Consider the following 19,701-nt stretch of genomic DNA (forward strand, 5'->3'; position numbering starts at 1 on the left):
GATCACACCGAATGAATTAAACACTTGTATATCGTATGATGATTTATTGGCGAAAGAGAGAGTGCGTGTGGATTACATGCGTAATTTATAGTTTCTTGTGCCTATTGTTTTTCGGCAAAGCATTTTTGGGGAATTGTTCTCGGACAGTGGTCAGTGACCACGGATGACGATTTTGTCATACCGTCGCGTGAGTGTTATGTGAGAGTGTGACAATTATTTTTAACTTTTATTTTATTTAGATTCTGATCATTCCGGCCACCTTGAATCATGCCAGGCGATTCAACTACGATCATATTCCAGGCTAGTTCCAAATCCAAGATTGCGATGCGATGGACAGTTGGTGTGGTAGTCTTGCCAGGAATGATGTTTGGAGAAGTTGTCACACGTCAACCGAGAATAGAGAGAAAAAAGACCAGGTAGATCGAACGATAAAATTAGAGAATTTGGAACCGCAATTACCTGTGCTATGTGCAGGTGCGCTTCGAGCAAGTTCTCCCATTTGGGTTGCTCTACCTGGATCGTAGTTATTCGATGCTCGATGACTGGGAGAGTACCGGAAGGAGAGCAATCTTGGATACAGCGCGAACGACTTCCTTGGCTGATGCAGTCCTCAGGGTGACCACCCGGACTACACCATCCTTTCCGGGATGAAGCTTGGTGATTTTTCCAAGAGGCCATTTAGCTGAGGGAACATTGTCCTCCTTGATGATGACTATTCGTCCTTCTTCGATGCGGACAGGTGGATTACATCCTTTTGTAGCACGTGACTGCAGCTGCTGAAGATACTCTGGATACCACCGCGACCAGATGACTTGGAACCTCTTCTGGGTTAATTCCCAGTGATCCAAACGGTTTTCAGCAGTCCTCGTTAGGTCTACCTCTGGAACGGATTGCATATTCTCGCCGATCAGAAAGTGTAAGGTGTAAGGTGTAAGGTGTAAGGACCTCCAGATCGGACGGATCCTGTGGCATCGGGGTGAGAGGACGAGAGTTGAGACACATCTCAACTTGTGCCAAAAGTGTCAGCATGTCCTCGTATGATATGTTGACATTTCCAATGGTCTTCAGCATATGTGATTTCGCTGATTTCACCGCGGCCTCCCAGAGACCGCCGAAATGCGGTGCGCGGGGCGGAATAAATTTCCAACGAATTTCGTTGTCGGCACACCAGTCGAATATGAGTCTCCGTTCATCCTCGTCGACCTTCAGCATGCGATAGATGCGATGTAGTGCATTCGATGCGCCCTTAAATGCCGTGGCGTTGTCAGAATTCAATTCTGATATTTTTCCTCTACGAGCAACTAAGCGGCGAAGTGCAGCTAGAAACGCTGGGGTGGACAGGTCACTCACCAACTCTATGTGAACTGCCTTGGTGGAGAAGCAGACAAAAATGGCCACATAGGCCTTGGTGGGACCGCGCTTTTTCACAGGTGACTTTATAAAAAATGGACCGCAGTAGTCCACTCCGCAAACAGAGAATGGTCTGGTTGGCGAGACTCTCGATGCTGGCAAATCGGCTGTGCTTTGTTGGACTAGTGTGGGCTTGCTTTTGAAGCAAGTGTGGCAATGGTGAAAGACGGATTTAACCAAGTTTCTTCCGCCCAGAATCCAATACTTCTGGCGGAGAGTAGCGAGCATGAGTTGTGGACCTGCATGCAGTAGCTTCAAATGATAATGACTAGCCAACAAAGCAGAGAGCGGATGCTTAGCAGAGAGGACGAGTGGATGTTTGGTTTCGGTCGTCAGTGGAGCGTTGCTTAACCGGCCACCGACACGAAGGATGTTGTCTCGATCGATGAATGGGTTCAACCATTTGAGTGGCGAATTTTTCGCGACTCGTTCCCCACTTGTAAGGTTGGAAATTTCTTCCGCAAACATTTCGGCTTGCGCCAAACGACATAAGAAGTTTTCTGCTCTACGAAGTTCCGACGAATTAAGCGGATCAGGCATTACACTAGTGCTGATGACGATGTTCGATGGTTTTAAATTTTCTGAATTCTCACGTTGAGCTAAATAACGGCTATGTAGATTTTCTATGTAGCGTTGACAGAAAGCTGTGACACGACGTAACTTGGTGAAACTCGAGAACCGACTGAATAATTCATTGCAAAATGTAGACTGTACTGACGTCATTGCAATTAATGGAGATTTTCGGCTTTCCGACAATGCACCAGCGGTTTCTTCCTTGGAAAATGAGGTGATGGGCCAGCCTTCAGAAGGAAGTACTAACCATGGTGGCCCTCTCCACCATCTAGTGCGGGTGATAATATCTGCAGGCTGTAGTCCTCTGGAGATATCATCAGTGGGATTATCAATATCCGCAACATGTTTCCAACAGTCAACATTGGTGTTGAGTTGGATTTGTGAAACTCGATTCGACACAAATGTTTTCCAGCGGCTTGGCGAAGCGTGTAACCATTGAAGGACCGTGGTAGAATCCGTCCAAAAGTGAACAGTCGAAGGAGTTTGAAGGGCGTTGTTAACCTTCTTGAAGAGCAGCATAGATAGATGTGCTCCGCATAGCTCTAGTCTAGCAATGGAATGTCGGGTTGACAATGGTGCGACCTTTGACTTGGAAGTCAATAATTGGACCGAGATTTTATCGGATGTTTCAGTCCTGACGTAACAACAGGTACCATATGCGTTTTCCGACGCATCAGAGAAGAAATGAAGCTGAATGCTGACGGAGTCAGGCATCGATACAAATCGCGGGATACGAGCTTCACTAAGGAGATTGAGTGTAGAATGGAACTGTTTCCATTCTTCTTGCAGTTTCAATGGGAAGGGAGTGTCCCAGTCCCAGCTTTGGCCGTTGTGCTTCAGAGCCCACAAACGCTGCATGAACAGTTTGGCCTTAGAAATCGTAGGACCGACTAGTCCGAGCGGATCGAAGATCCGTGCGATGTATGACATCACCTTTCGTTTTGTCAGGACGGCAGAGGGAAGCGGCAAATGAACATTGAACCGTAGTGTGTCGGACTTTGGTTCCCATACAAGACCAAGAGTGGAGACAGCTTGCTCGTCCTGGAGGCTACGGTACGGAAGAATGGCCAAATCCTCTGGCGGCACATCCTCAAGAACTTCAGTTGCATTAGATGCCCACTTTTTCAGAGGAAACCCAGCGGAGCTGAGCATTGCGGATAATTCCCGACGAAGTTTGATTGCTGATTCTACGTCTGCTGCACCAGTGAGCAGATCATCGACATAAAAATCTTCCCGAAGTGATCTCACTGCGTGGAAATCTGATCCACCATAATCATTTGCAAGTTGCTGGAGTGTTTTCGTCGCAAGGTAAAGAGCAGACGATGTACCGTAGGTAACCGTCTTCAATTGATATGTAGAAATGGGATCGTCTGGACTCGATCGCCACAGAATGCGTTGAAATGACTGATCATCGAGGTGAACCAGTACCTGCCGGTACATTTTTTCAATGTCGGCAACAATTACAACATGATGTATCCGGAACTTCATGACGATGGAAAGTAAGTCACGTTGGACGACAGGACCAACCAGTAATGTGTCGTTTAGCGAATAACCAGAAGCTGACTTGCACGATGCATCAAACACAACCCTGGTTTTCGTTGTGGTGCTTGTCTCTTTGAATACTAAGTGATGTGGTAGGTAAAAATGAGGTATTGTATCATTCACAGGTCCTTTAATCTGCTCCATGTGTCCAAGTTGCACATATTCATCCATGAAGCGATGATACGCTTTCCTCGTGACTGGATCTCGCTGCAATCGTCGCTCTAAACTAAAGAGTCTGCGTTCGGCGACAGATCTCGAATCTCCCAGTATAACTTCCGGTTTTTCTGTTCTGGGTAGACGAACGACGTATCGCCCTGATGGATCACGAATAGTTGTTGTTTTATATAATTCTTCACAATAATTTTCTTCGTCGGAGAACGAAGAACAAGTTGGAACAGTTTCTATCTCCCAAAACTTCTGAAGTACTGTTTCCAGACAATCATTTGCGGTGGAAAGGAAACAAACGTTTGGCGTTTGTGAAATGGAATTGGTCGTAGAACCAGACACCGCCCATCCGAATGGCGTTTCAGCAAGCCATGGACGATTATTCCCAAGTGAAATTCTTTGTCCTGTATGCAGTTCCCAGAATGATTCACTCCCTATGACGAGGTCAATTTTCCCAGGGACATTGAACTGAGGATCAGCCAATACAACATTAGGGATGTTCCATTCCGACATATTGATAGGAACGGTCGGCAGCTCTGCCGATGGATGCTTCAAAACTAGAAATTCCATCTTCGTGGAGAATGGTTGAAATGGTGATTCGATAGTGGCGGTAATCGCGCTCCTAATCTTCTATGTTGATAAACCGATTCCTGCGATGGAAACGTCTACCTTGGTGCGACGATTGAAGAGGCTCTTAGCCAGCTGTTGCGACATAAAATTCGACATTGATGCTGAATCGAGTAGTGCCCGTGCCTTATGTGTGTTTCCGTGATCATCAACAACATTGAGGACAACCGTTTCCAGCAAAACCGAGGGGCATGCGGATTGGACCGTCATGCTAACCTGAGATGTAGCCGAAGAACTACTGGAGGGATCCACGCGACCTGACGTGGATGGAAGCGATTGTTGAACGGGAGAAGACGATGATACGGAAGAGTTTTGCGACACTTTGGCTGAATCGAGCAGCAACGTATGATGCCTGTCATGTCAAGTACGACAGGAGAATTTAGAATTGCACTTCTTCACATGATGACCGGAGCTTAAACAATTCCAACACATTCGTTTCTGCGAAACTAATTCGCGACGTTGACGGACATTTTTCGTAAGAAACACAGGACAATTTCGAAGGTTATGGCTGTCTGAGCAGGATAGTATGCACTGAACTTGAGAACTATTCACTGCGTTTGCGAAAAATTTCACTCTTGGAATTTGGTGTGTAGTTGTCGTCTTTGATAGTGAGGGTTGATGGTGATCTGAACCGACGGTATTCAAAATACGAACTCTTTGGTAAAGGAATTCAACAAATTCATCGTATTTGACATCATCTTTATTGCTTGTTTTTTCCTCCCAAGCCCTCAAAGTAGATTGATCTAATTTATATGAAAGTAGGTTAATAAGCGGTGTGTCCCAATGGTGTACATGCTCGTCTAATTTTGCGAGAGCTCGTACATGACGCTGAAAGTCGTCGATCAGCCCGTGAATGCGTTTGCCTACTTCTTCTTTCACTACTGGCAAGTCGTAAAGAGCTCGAAAAAGTTGTCTTTTTAGAAAACGACGGTTATCGTACCTCTTAAGCAGGACCTCCCAGCTGACAGCGTAATTATCTGCTTCAATATCGATGGATTCAAACGGCTTCTTTGCTTCTCCTTCAAGTGACTGCAACAAGTATTGCAATTTGGCGACGGTGGGAATGTCCCCATTCGAGTGGACCATGGACGTGAATGTGTCCCTAAACGACAACCAACGTGAAAAATCACCATTGAATTTGGGGAGGTCGATTTTCGGAAGACGAAGGTGAAAATTGGTAGGGTACGATGATGAATTCGCAGTAATCGATGTATTTAACAAAGTTTGATTTGCATCGTTCGAACATCTGGACAGGAGGAAACCCTTCGTTTCACAAAACCGTTGTTCAAAATCGACACGTTCTTCCAAATGCGCTTCCAGCATCTCCGATTTGTCTAGTCTCTCAATGGCATCCTGAACTTCGAGAAAACTAGCGTTGACACGATCCAAAGACTCTAATCGTACCGAGATTTGATGAGTATCACGCTCTGCGTCGTAATTCTCAATAAATTTTTCGATTGCGTTACGTGTTGCAAAAAGGCCTTGCTGTTGAACCAAACGCTCAGCCAGAATTTTCTCCTCTTTCGGTGGCATTGTGATCCAATCAATGAAATTCTATTCGACAAAAACTAGCTGATCTCAGGCGAAACCGAACCAAACGAGAACAATACACAAATCAAATCGATTGCTCCTTCCCGTCGCGGTGTATTGATCTATCGCGATCGCGAAATCGAATGGAAGTGAGCAGTTTATTTAATCGAATCGTGAATCTCCTTCCCGTCGCGAACGTACCCACTTCTACGCGGTATCGCAAATCGAGGGCGCGAAACGGTTTTCCACTCGATTCGCGTACCGTCAATCACCAATTGCCACAATGACTCTAATAATCAGTCACCCAACTTTGAATTGTATGTATAAAACTTAATTGAAGCTAATGCAAATCACATGCGAATAATATGGAACGTACTCACCGGGAAACTTGTCCGGGAAATGTGATTTTTAAGAATGGTGCTCCTTCCACCACTTCAATAGGCAGGATTTTTCCGATGTGAATTCAGCGTCCAAAATGGCGTGGCGTCCATGAATAGTCGTGTTCGCAAAATGGACGACACGTCCTCAGAATCTTCACCACAATGAATAGAGTAGCATCCGCCTTGATGCTATCCCAAGCGCAATACGCGATTTTTCGATTGCACTCACTGCCAATTCTGGCTTTATCAATTATTGATAGTTGAATTCTCACACGAACGAACTTATAGCTTCGACCACAATTTCGACTGCTTGCGAAAGCAGAATTACCGACGCTTATTCACGACGCAATGGCGCAATGTTTGTCCGTCTTGGTATCACTTCCAACCACTAACGCGTTTCAATAACGAACCGATATCAGTTTTATTCGAGCGACACACGCGATGCACTTTCTGGCCGGAACACCTTCGATCCGGCTCGAAGGACCAAATGTACGAAATTAAAGCGAACACTATAGTCCGGTTTCGAAGGACTTTCTTCACTGCAATATGCAGCACCAGAAACGCACCGAAATGTACAATTGTACGCGCGTCACTTAAGCGGAATCGGATCTTTGTCACCGGATGAAACGCGTGAGCTTAACAGCCGACTGAGACGACGAAACGAATAGAAAAATACTTTGTGAGATCACACCGAATGAATTAAACACTTGTATATCGTATGATGATTTATTGGCGAAAGAGAGAGTGCGTGTGGATTACATGCGTAATTTATAGTTTCTTGTGCCTATTGTTTTTCGGCAAACCATTTTTGGGGAATTGTTCTCGGACAGTGGTCAGTGACCACGGATGACGATTTTGTCATACCGTCGCGTGAGTGTTATGTGAGAGTGTGACAATTATTTTTAACTTTTATTTTATTTAGATTCTGATCACAGTCGATGGGGATGAAAATGGGTTATGGGAGTGAAATTGAGTCAAAAATATTATTAGTAATATCTTGACAAATATTGCGAATATTTTTGAAAGCTGTGAGTCGTTTAATAGGAGACATATTTCCACAGCTTCCAATGCATAATACTTAACTGTAGTAAGTTATTATTTAATATTTCATCAAAGTTTGATGTCATGCCCAGCATCATACAGAACCACTAAAATTGTAAATATTGGATAGAATTATTTATTGAAGTCTTGCCAGATGAGTCATCACTGGTTTGGAACATTAGTTTTTTTCCATTCGAATTTCAATATTTTCGAAAAAATCTCTTATTTACACTGAGTGGGGGTGAGAATGAATCAAGCACAAAGTTGAATTCCATGCCAAACCGATATAGTGATTGTCAGATTTTCATGAAAATTCGTAGTTTTATTCCTCATCGTAAAATTTTTGGCCCGGATTTTTTTTATTTTTTTCATCATGATGGTCCGAAAAATCAACTTTTCCTCCTTTTTTCCAAAAATGACCTATTGCAATAATTCATAACTTTTGAACTACTGAACCAATTTAGATGATCGATATATCAAATGTATAGTTTTCAAATTAAGATTTTTCGAAAAAAAGGTGAAAAAAACTCAAAATTTCAAAAAAAAATCTCACAGAAAATCTATTACTCTTCAAAATTTTAGTTAAAAAAAGAAATCTAGAAAATTATCATTAAAAAATATCAAAAAAATCTTTGAAATTTTTTTTTTGGAAAAATAGATATCAATAGCCCATACAATTTCCAATAAGCCACCCATACATTGGAAGATGGGCACTTTTACATGGAAAACGTTTTTCAATTACTATTGAAGTTTAATTCGTAGCATTTTCATGTCAAATCATAAATGTTATGAGTAAAACATTATTTTTTTCAGGAGTCTCCAAATAAAAATGCCTTATATTCCAGAAACTTTAAAAGATAAAAAGTTGACGTCTCTGACAAAAGTTCATATTTTTATAAGATCTAAAACTTTTTCGAATCAACAACTATCAACTATATACTATATTTTCAAATTCACTATCTTGAGTTTAAACAAAATAGGATTAGTTGTATTAAAAAAAAACATGAAAAGTTTTTGTTAGAAACATTTTTTCCCTATGGAAGAAAAGAATAATTCCAAGGAAGAATTTAAAAAAAACGTTTTCAAGAAAAATGGATTTTTAAAATATTTAAAATATTTTTTAACAAATTTTTTATGAAAATTTTGGTCTTTTTCTTATGAAAATTTAAACAATTTCCTACATTTCATTCTATGAGCAGAATTTTGTAGATATTACAGTTTTTTTTGGAAAAAACAGAGACACATTTGTTGGCCCTTTACAAAAAGTAGTCTAATTTTCTTTGAATGTTCCAAGTATGCAAAGTTGCATGTGTTCACACTAAGCTGGTGCTGCCAACGGCCAGTCGAGTTGGCATGGAATTCGTCATATGCACCACGATTGGGCGATCTTGGATCGATGTTTAGAAAATCCGATTCCCGATTTTTTGGATTGATTTTGTACTCCGAAAAAAAGGGAAAGTTTCGATCTTTTAGATTGTAAATTTTTTTCCGTAAAATCGTTTTTCACTGAATATTGATTTTCAAACTCACCAAAAACTTGAATTGGGTTATTTCTATGACATAACCGCAAAATAACTCCTAGGCATTTCATCTTTCGAATAAAGTGATTATCGTACCACTTCGTTTAGTCGGAAAGGAATTATTATCACTCAAAGAAGGAATCGATTCCTCCTCGGAAATAATACCCCCTCTCCAATCCCCGACAATTGGAATCATCGATCGAGGGCAGCATTCGTAAGCATTCGATAATGGAACTTCTGTTTTCACCAAATAATACGGCTTCGTTCAGTCCGGCTGCAGAAAAGAAATGGAATTGGGAGAGAAGCGCATAATGTATAGGCGTGTGAGTGTGACCATCCTCGTCTCGTATCGTAATAACAATTAAATGGATTTCCGAGCGGACACCAGCTTATATATGGAGTTGTGTGATTTCAGCAGCCTGTATTCGAAGCTATTTTGAAGCTATTGAAACAAATGTTCGAGTCAAGAAGTAGCAATCATATACATTTTGAACATTTTATCTTTGTTTGAAATGATTATCATACCATTTCTTGGATCTGGAGCAGGATTATTAACGCTGAAAGAAGGAATGGATTCCTCCTCGCAATTACACCTTTCCAACAATTGGAAACGACGATCGATTGCGTCATTTGTAAGCAAATAATTTTTAAACGCTGCCTCATCAATGCGATTTCTTCGATGTGGTGAAATATCCTAGAACTACACAATACCAAACATTTCATATTATTCACTATCAAATTTACAGTCAATGGGGGCCCTTCTCCGGCTCACATCGTAATAACAATTAAATGGATTTTCGAGCGGGCGCCAGTTTATATACGGATTTGTATGATTTCAATAGCCTGATTTCAAAGCAATTTTTAAGCTATCGAAACATTTTGAGTCAATAATTAACAATTGTATAACTCTTGGACATTTGCACCTTGCATTCCAAGCGTCACTCTCTCGTTTCCAAAACTTTGAACGTACACCCCGGTGCAGTTTTTTTTTCTCTGTTATAGTGACTTCCAACACATTTTGGCTGGTTCGTCACTTTTACTTCCATTTTTAGAAGAATGTCGGGAGTGAGAATTGAACTCGTGATCTCTGCATGAGAGGTACGAATGTTTCCAATACGCCAGATCGCCTCCACGGTGCAGAAATGAAAGACGTAGTCCTTCGTCAAATTTCCCGACAAATTTCATAAACATTGGATCCCTACAAAGTTGTCCAATTAGTGGTCGTAAATTTAGGAGAAGTAGTTTTGTAAGTTTGGTCATTACAAAACAAGTGGTTACAAGAAGTGTTGTCACACGTACAGATTTATCTGGAAAGGTGCAGATTTTTTGGTTATTTTTGGAACATTCTTAGAGGCATCCCTAAATCATTTCCGATTGAGCCGAAACTATGTACAGGTAATTTTTTCGAGCCAATAAACAAAATGTACATGGTCGGTTTTTTAAATTTGGTAATTTTTTTTTCATACCTCCATTGCCACTCAGGCTACTATAGCTAAATCTACCCAGAAAGTCGATTTTCGGCCAAATGTTTTTTTTCGGGATGACACTAGATCTCGACGTTTTATACGTTTTTAAGTCACTTGGCATCGAATTGAAAAAATCGGTTTTCCAAATTTCTTTTACTCCCCCTTTGGAAGATTTTCGAGGATCAAAAAATCAAAACTTTGAGCGCTTTGAGGCACCCCTAAATCATTCCCGATTGAGCTGAAACTTTGTACAGGTCATTGTTTTGGTCCAATAAACATGGTATATAATCGGTTTTTGAAATTCGATGATGATTTTTTTTCATACATCCATTGACACCATAACGTAGGTACTTGGAATAAGTAAATGTAGACTTAAGGTTAGTAAGTAAATATAATATTTTGTAGTGAATAAATGAGTATTTTTTCATGCTTCATGATGTTTCTCAACAATGAATATTTGGTACAGATTTTGAGTACAGATTTTTTGAAGAAAAAGTACAGATGAGAAAGAAGGGGATCATATAATTACTATTTTCTGTACACTGCACTGCGATGAACGAAGAGTGTTTTTAAATATTATAATTACCTAAATTTGTACATTTGAGTCTTCAAATAGATAATGAAACAATCAGATCAGTAGAGAAATTAAAATAATATTGGTTCTTAGCATTATAACTCCTCGAATTCAATATCGAATTATTCCACATACTCAGCATTTACTCCTACCGTTGGTGTAAATCACTCCACCATCTTTATGCGATTGATCGTAATGTCTGTAAATCATGTTGCTAAAATTGCTATGTTGCTAAATTAAAATTATTATAAATTGCTTTTACAAATTCAATTAATTGAAAAACACGAACCTGCTGTTCTTATCACATCCCAGAATATTCAGGAAAAAAGTACTATCATAGACTCGCAACACATCCGAAGCACCTTTTCCAAACATTTCACTAAATTTCATTCAAACCTTTTTGATTTGATTTTATCCGATAACAATTGAAACTACCGACTACCGATCGGAAATGTAAATACTAATGCTACAGACAGAGCAACCTGGTGATTACGTCTAGCTATGCGAACAGATGTTCATTGAAACGATTGATTGTCCGCAGGTCTATTTCTGCAAGCGTTTCCCAAACTGCATAGATCAGTGCACGGAGTGTGAAGAAGATAGCAACGGAGATGGTAAAAACAAACATTACGGAAATGTTAAAACTCGCGATAAAAGAAAAATGACAGAAGATTGAGATTAGGTTCGACGCAACGATATATATTGCGCGACGATCTTTTATCAGCGATTTTTTGGACATGAAGTAATGAATACAATTTTTTTCAGATTTACTCAAATAAAACCGTATTTCCTAGAGGTTCTAAACCAAATAAATATTGTTTCGCTGTAATGTTCGAGTGATGAGAAATGTCATTTTGACCGGATCTGATTTTGATTTTGATCAAAGCCTGAGCGACTGAGTAAAATGGTTTTACGTGATCCAGTTTTTTTTATGAGCAATCTTACAATTTTTTGAAAAATATTATTGGCAACTCTGAACGGAAGCTGCAAGATTTCCCTCTCGTGGGTCGCTCATGTTATGAACGCAGCTTCATAGCTGCTGCATCTCTTCTCATAACAACGAATGTGTAACCGTTCAGAATCGCTGTTTGCACAACATGCGGGAAAACCAGCAAACAGAATCGAATCTCTCCGACTCTTTCTTCTCCCGCGCTCTTGAACGCTGAGTGAGAATTTCGTCGCTCGAGAGCGCGCGCATCACAGTGCTAATCTCTCATAACCTGCCATTTCAGCCACGCCCCCATTAAAATGGCAGGCCAGCATTTCCTTTCGTCAGTCTTGTTTGGCTTCTTGCATCGACCGCAGCTCATTTGCATCCGATGCTGACACGTTCGTCCCCACCTCCCCTCGCGCAACCCTATCTTCCAACAGCTCGGCACGATTAGCGCACCCAAAGCGCTTTCCGTTGCGGTGGAAATTTGTATATATGCACACATTACATTTTTCTCCCGATGAAAATTCACGCGGGGGAAAATTGATGGCTCGAGAGCGTTGAAGATTGGTGGGGTTGGGCTGGGGTGGCATGAGATGGCATATCAGCGCCTGAGTGAGACGCCGCGTGGGTGGGTTGATGGGTGTTGGTGGGTGTTAGAGCACGAGCAAAACAGCTGCTAAATGAGTGTGTGCGGAAAATCATTTCGCTCATCGTGATGGTGAACATCTTTCGCCACCTTGCTGCCATTGCTGCCCCCGCCGCGGTCGACCAGTGGGTGGTGTGCTGTTGTTTTTTTTTTTGACGGATTGGAATCAATGGAGCGTGGGGCCCATCGCCACTCAGTCCACTCCCGCAGAAGCCATGATCAGTGGCGAGCATCACGCGGATTCCTAGCTGTAAACTGGTACAGTGCGGAATCTTGTGAGCACGGTACATCACATTCTGTGGATCGATTTCGAACACCGAAATGCGACGGGGATTGTTTTTTGGTGCTAGAGAGGAATTCTGGCCGTCGGGATATTTTCGGTACATTTACATTTTATTTGAATATTACTTTTTACCTTTCATTGGTTATTTGTCCCTGTAAGCATGTATGAAAGCATGATTCAGTAATAGATGTTCAATAACGAAACTGGCGTTGTAAAAAATAACAAGTCATACATACTGTCGAACCTTACTTTAACGACATCGCTAGGGACTGACATTACAGAGAATTGTCGCTTTAAAAAAACTGTCATTGAGAGTTTCAGAGAAGCACGTAAATCCTTATGAAACAATCTAACCATATGCAAACCATACAATTGATTCCTAACAAATTAAAACAAAATCATTAAACGACAAATCACAACTTCAGCTTGTTCGTCCCTTGAATATCTTTTATTGACAGTTACATAGTTTTTATGGTTTCTACTTTTCATGATCCTGACTTGTATGTTTTCCACATATTTTTTATCGCAGGTAAAGTCCTTTCAACTGATGCGGTACTATCAAGCAAACCCAATATACAATGTTGAAAAGAAAAAAAATAAACAGCATTACTTAAATGCATCTTCATGATTTTTTTGGAAAATTCGAAATTCGTATGCACAATGGAAAAGATGTAAACAAGCCATTGTTTGTATTCAAATTTATATTACTCCAATTTATTTTTGTTTCAAATATCATCTTTTGAAATCACCTGCTTGGATAACTTTTTCATGTCTGGAAAGTGAAATACTTCGTAAACACATTTTTTAACGAAATTCAACAACCTGTTCCAGACAAAACCTTATCTATGTTAGCTATAAAACAACACATCCTAAGTGATAAATTTGGTGTGGAAAAAAAATTCAGATGGTAAAAAATAAATTGCATTATCACGCATAACCCCACAAAGCTACAGTTGCAAGTTCCCTTAACCCATCCGCTAAGGGTAACCAACAAGGATCGTATCATTTTTTTTTTCTCTCTCTCTTCTGAAGCTTGAGCTCGTTAATGCGCGATTCACTTAACAATAATTTGCAATTGCGTAATTGCTTAATCACGAAGACAGCTCGCTCTTGGCCGGTTGCCCGATCGTTTGCCCTTGAAAATATGCTAACGCGTAACGTCGCATTCTGCGAATTCAATTTTTTATTTCCTCCATGATAAATGCTTACACTAACCTTAATTGTATTTATATGAACTTTAATTGATTAATTGAGATAGTTGGCAATAAGCTAGTTTGCTAATTTGATAAATGAGGATAAACGCACCGTCAAATTGGTTGATATCAGGCTGATGCTAGTTTAAGTTTATGTTATTATAAACGAACAAGGTGCATTTCGAAGTAAACAGAAATTGTTCAGAATGGGAACGAAGAGTCATCGATTAAAACGAACTCGTTTATGTTATTTAAAACTCGGTGTACCTGTGCATGTCACGAACGCTACTTATCGCAGTTCTAAGCTAAATAAATTCATCATATCAACCAGTTAGTAAAATTTTAAAAAAATATTCAAAAATAAAAAGTAAACATATTATTTCTTATTGTGATGCCTCTGGCAGCATCAAAGGGCCTGACCGGAAGGGACCGAAATAAGACATTTTGGAGGTTGGATGGTTTGGAGGTATGGATCCTACGTCAAACCCCTATGTGGTTTGACGTAGGATCCATAGTGAAAAACGTACTTTTTCGTTTATTTCACGCCATCCTCGAAAGCTTCGAGATAAAAATTTGAAAAACGTACTGAATGTGCATCTTACTACAGTGTATCAAGAAAAATTACCAAAAAGAAAGTTTTATAAAAAATTGAAATACTAAAAAAAATTGAAATTTTGAAAAAAACAATTTCTCTAATTCAGTACTACTCTAGTTCATATTTAAATGTGTTCCTACGGCTTTTCTAGATATGTGTGATTTTTTTCAGATTTTTTCAGTGTTGCTGTATGGAAAATATTGTATAGAGTACTAAATAAAACATTTTGGCAGTAGTACCATATATTTGAGTCTTTATATGGTACACCATAGGATCTATGGTTAGAAATGCACCTTCTCGTTTTTTTCACGCCATTTTTAATAGTTTTGAGACAAAAATATGGAAAAAAATACTGAAAGTACATCTTACTAAGGTGTATCGATCAATATTTTCAAACAATTTCTCCATCAAAAAATCAAATATTAAAAAAAAATTAAATTAATTTTTATTTTTATTTTCAATTAAATTTTTATTTTTTTTAATTCTGAGATTCAGTACTACTCTAGTTTGTATTCAAATTTCTTCAAAAAAAATTCCATTCTTCAAAAAATATTTTCAGGCATTTCGAAATTTTGAAAGAAATTTTACTTTGAGACCCACTGTTCCTCTAAGTTTAATTCAAATGCATTCGTATGTGTTGTTTTTTCCACGTGGAGCGTAATTTTTCTTGAAGTTTTAAGAGGATTGCGCAAAACATTTTTTTTTGCCTTTAGACATTTTTAGTTTATTTTGAATTTAGAGACCCAGTACTGCTCTGATATTTATATAAATTTTGTTTTTTATATGTCTAAATTTTGTCGGTATATTTAGAGCATTGCGGTGTAAAAAGATTTTTTCTCATATCTTGAAATATATGCGATTATTTTTACATCGGATTGAAATTGTTTACCAAATTCATAGGAGTCAGCAGTACGATAGAGCTCTGTGAGAAAAAATAAAGTCCTTGTGGAAAGATCATTCGGATTAATGAGAAAAACACTTAAAAACATCCAAATTATTATTATTTTTTTAAATTTTTTATTTTACAATCGAAAACCATGAATACAATGAAATAATCGATTTCATGAAAATAAAAATAATAATGCAGACAATGAAGAAAATTATGTTTGTGTCTCGCAATGCTCTCAAACATTCAGGAAAAAATTGCACCACATGTAGAAAAAAAGACACATACGAACGCATTTAAATAAACATTAGAACAGAAGCGGGTCTCAAAGTTATATTTTTTTCAAAATTTCGAAATGCCAGAAAATATATAAAATTTTTTTTGCACCGCATATTTAATTTTTTTTATAATTACATTTTTTGATGAAAACATTGTTTGAAGATATTTATCGATACACCTTAGTAAGATGTACATTTAGTGTTTTTTTCCATATTTTTGTCTCAAAGCTATAGAGAATGGCGTGAAAAAAACGAGAACGTGCATTTTTCACCAAGGATCCTATGGTGTACCATATAAGGACTCATACATATGGTACTACTGCCAAAATGTTTTATTTAGTACTGTATACAATATTTTCCATACAGCTGGTGATTTGGTTTGAGGGCACTTTTTACTCCCTTACCCAGCCAGACCCTTTCGGAAATATAAAAAATATTTTTTGTACCGCGCAACACTGGAAAAAAATCAGAAAAAAATCAAACATATCTAGAAAAGCCGTAGGAACACATTTAAATATGAATTGGACTGGTACTGAATCTCTAAATCCCAAAAAAAAAATTCAAAATTTCAATATTTTTTTAGTATATAAATTTTTGATAAATTTTTTTTTTGATAATTTTTCTTGATACACCGTAGTAATATTCAAATTTTCAAATTTTTATCTAGAAGTTTTTGAGGAAGTCGTGAAACAAACGAAAAAGTACTTTTTTCTCTATAGATCCTACGTCAAACCACATAGGGGTTCAAATAAACCGTCAAAATTTCTTATTTAAAATCCTATACAATATTTGCCATACAGATGGTGATTTAGTTTGGGGGCACTTTTTACTTCCTTACCCGGCCAGGCCCTTTGTTAACATCTATTGGAGAGTGGTAGAATTCCGATGCCAGGCGTAGAATTCATTGTAAACCTTGACGATCTCCATTGTTAAGATTTTCTGCTAAATGCCGATCAGATTACCTTTTGTTTTATTATATAACCACATATAACCACATATAACCACAGAAACGATATAATTAAGATGTAATACCAACATCTGAAAGACTAATGTATCCAAAAGAAACCGTGAAAACAAAAACAACTAAACTTGGTGCGAACCAACTTCCAGCGCTTAATTTGGTATTGATAAATTCCAGAATTATCATTCCACTACATGATATTTATCAATTAATTATTCATTAAACATCAGCTGAAAATTCCAACAATTGTCTTTGGTTGTTTTTGTTGGTTTCGCTTACAATTTGCCGTCGATATTTCTTCGCTCCCGAAGTGACCACATCAAGCCATGCCATACAAATATGAATTAATATTTGCCCTTGTTTTCTTCAAGGTTTTTTTTCATTTTTTTTTGTTCATCACGCTGCGCTCTTCCACATATTTTTATAATTTTTGATAAGCTTCTCTGGCCAGGGCGAAAATTACATCCACCATCGGCGTCGCATATGTTTATGTGTGAAAATTGCGCAAATTAAGAGAAAATCCACAGCTGTCGAACTGTTGATGTACATGAATGTGTCAAACCAGTGGCGGCGAATGTGTGTTTATGTAGGTTTCATGGCGACAGCACAAAGTGGCAGAATGTGGAACAACAACGACACGATAATAAATAATCATTTTTTAACGTAGTAATAAAAAATTAAACGAATTAATAAAGCGTCCCTGATGGTGTGCCCTTTCGTGTCTCTCCGGAGGGGGACAATCCGGTTGTAGGGTGTGCCGAAGGGTGACCACTGGAGGAAAAAAAATGGCAAAATGGCACATTCTCACAATGGACGATGGAACGGCGCTGTGGTGTGCCATATTGTACAGATATAAATATTTTTTATTCAATTTCGGACATGTTGTGAGGAACACATAGGTTGGTAGTAATAATGTAATAACTTAAAGTTTTTTGGTGAATAGGTTATACATCATAACGAGTTTTTTTTTGCTGTCGAAATAAATGAATAATTAGCATCCCACACATGGAAGCATAACCCCTTCTCATTTTTCATTCAATCAGCAGTAAAACATCGGTCGGGCCGGTTATGTGAGTTTGCCTTCATCAGCGCCGTAAAAACTATTTTCCAGCGCAATTATTCAGACTTTCCGGCAATGAGACCAAAACAACTACCGAAAAGTTGGATCGTTTGAGAATGAACTACAGCTATAATTTACATGCTAACCTCACAATTAATCATGCTTCGTACAGCAGCGAATAACGATCGCGATTCTGTTTGTAGTTTGTTTTTTTAACGTTCCTCAAACCACATCAAAATATCGTCGGCTTTGGTCGGTGAAGTTTTCTATTGGGTGCAACAACTACTAAATAAAAAAATAATAAGTACACAAACCATACACTGACTTTTGCACTTCTTCTACTCATGCTCGTTCAGTAGAATACTGTTGAGGTAGCGAAAGACCTATTCTTATTTAACTGAGCGTCGATGCACATGGAAGAAGGAAAACTGCTATGTTATATTAGGCTGTCAAAAAAGTCCTGCGGTATTTTTTTTGAATTTTCATTTGTTCATAAAATTAGTTACAATCATCTGTTTTAAGTCAAATATGCGCCGTTTTGTTCAATGACTTGTTCCCAACGAGATGCCAACTTCATAATATCCCTGTTATAGAAGCTCGCTTCCTTATTGGCAAAAAACTCGGATAGCCAATTTTCACAGGCCTTTTTTGTGGCTAACTTCTGACTACCTAGCTCGTTCGCCATGGACAAAAACAGGTGGTAGTCACTTGGTGCAAGGTCCGGACTATACGGCGGATGCAAAAGAACCTCCCATCCGAGCTCCCGGAGCTTCTGGCGCGTCACCAAAGAAGTGTGTGGCCTGGCGTTGTCCTGATGGAAGACAATGCGGCCTATGTTTATCAAAGATGGCCTCTTCTTCATGAGTGCTACCTTCAAGCGGTCCAGTTGTTGGCAGTACAGGTCCGAATTGAGCGTTTGGCCATAGGGAAGCAGCTCATAATAGATTATTCCTTGACAATCCCACCAAACACACAGCAGAACCTTCCTGGCCGTTAATGAGGGCTTGGCCACCGTCTGAGCCGCTTCATCGGGCTTCGACCACGACCGTTTACGCTTCACGTTGTCGTAAGTGACCCACTTTTCATCGCCAGTCACCATCCGCTTCAGAACCGGGTCGATTTTGTTGCGATTCAGCAGCGATTCACATGCGTCGATACGGTCAAAGACGTTTTTTTGTGTCAACGTGTGTGGCACCCATACATCGAGCTTCTTTGTGAATCCAAGCTTCTTCAAATGGTTAATAACGGTTTGATGACTTATCCCCAGCTCTTGGCCGATGCTACGGCTGCTACTATGCCGGTCTTTCTCGGCTAATTCAGCGATTTTGTCGCAATTTTCGACGACAGGCCTTCCGGCGCATCTTCGACGACCTCTACACCAGAACGAAAACGTTGAAACCATCGTTGTGCGGTGGAAATGGAAACTGTATCGGGTCCATAAACTGCACAAATTTTATTGGCAGCTTGAGATGCATTTTTGCTTTTGTCATAGTAGTACTGTAAAATATGTCGGATTTTCTCTTTATTTTGCTCCATATTTGCGACACTATAACTCACGAACGACTTAACCAAACAAAACACTGTTATAGCGCGCAAAAATACCTTTCCAACAAGCTATAGTATGACTCGATACAATGAATACAACTAGAACTACACGCTTACAACGACACCTCGCGGAAATACCGCAGGACTTTTTTGACAGCCTAATATTATATATGAACTAAATCAAAGTAGCAAAATACTTACATCTCGTTCGTTCATAAGAACAGCTGCGCCAATATTGTAAACACTGTTTTGCATCACCACTGACAGATATTGAAACTCAACGAACGCAGAAATCAAAACGTCAACGGCAATTCAACGAAAAAGTTGTCGACACACATCGCGCGCGACTCGACATGCTAGGTTGAATCGAAAAAGTTGGTCCGACCTAAATTGCCAGATGCCTAGTGTGTATGCTCCCATCTGATTACACATGTTCTCAACTTTTTTGACATATTCGTTAAGTTGCTTTCCAACTTAGGTTGCCTAGTGTGT

The 19,701-nt window shown here is 39.2% G+C and overlaps 1 protein-coding gene across 1 annotated transcript; it reads right to left on the reverse strand.

Moving 5' to 3' along the window:
- Positions 1-524: 524 nt before the first annotated feature.
- On the reverse strand, positions 525-5,850 carry LOC129773165 (uncharacterized). The gene is made up of 4 exons (XM_055776740.1): positions 5,258-5,850; positions 4,360-4,669; positions 879-4,260; positions 525-787 (listed from the first exon to the last, which is right to left on the reverse strand). Exons 1-4 carry the CDS (start codon positions 5,848-5,850, stop codon positions 525-527), a joined length of 4,548 nt encoding a protein of 1,515 aa, XP_055632715.1.
- Positions 5,851-19,701: the final 13,851 nt, after the last annotated feature.

Source organism: Toxorhynchites rutilus, chromosome 3 (assembly GCF_029784135.1).
Source record: "Toxorhynchites rutilus septentrionalis strain SRP chromosome 3, ASM2978413v1, whole genome shotgun sequence".
NCBI lineage: Eukaryota > Metazoa > Arthropoda > Insecta > Diptera > Culicidae > Toxorhynchites > Toxorhynchites rutilus.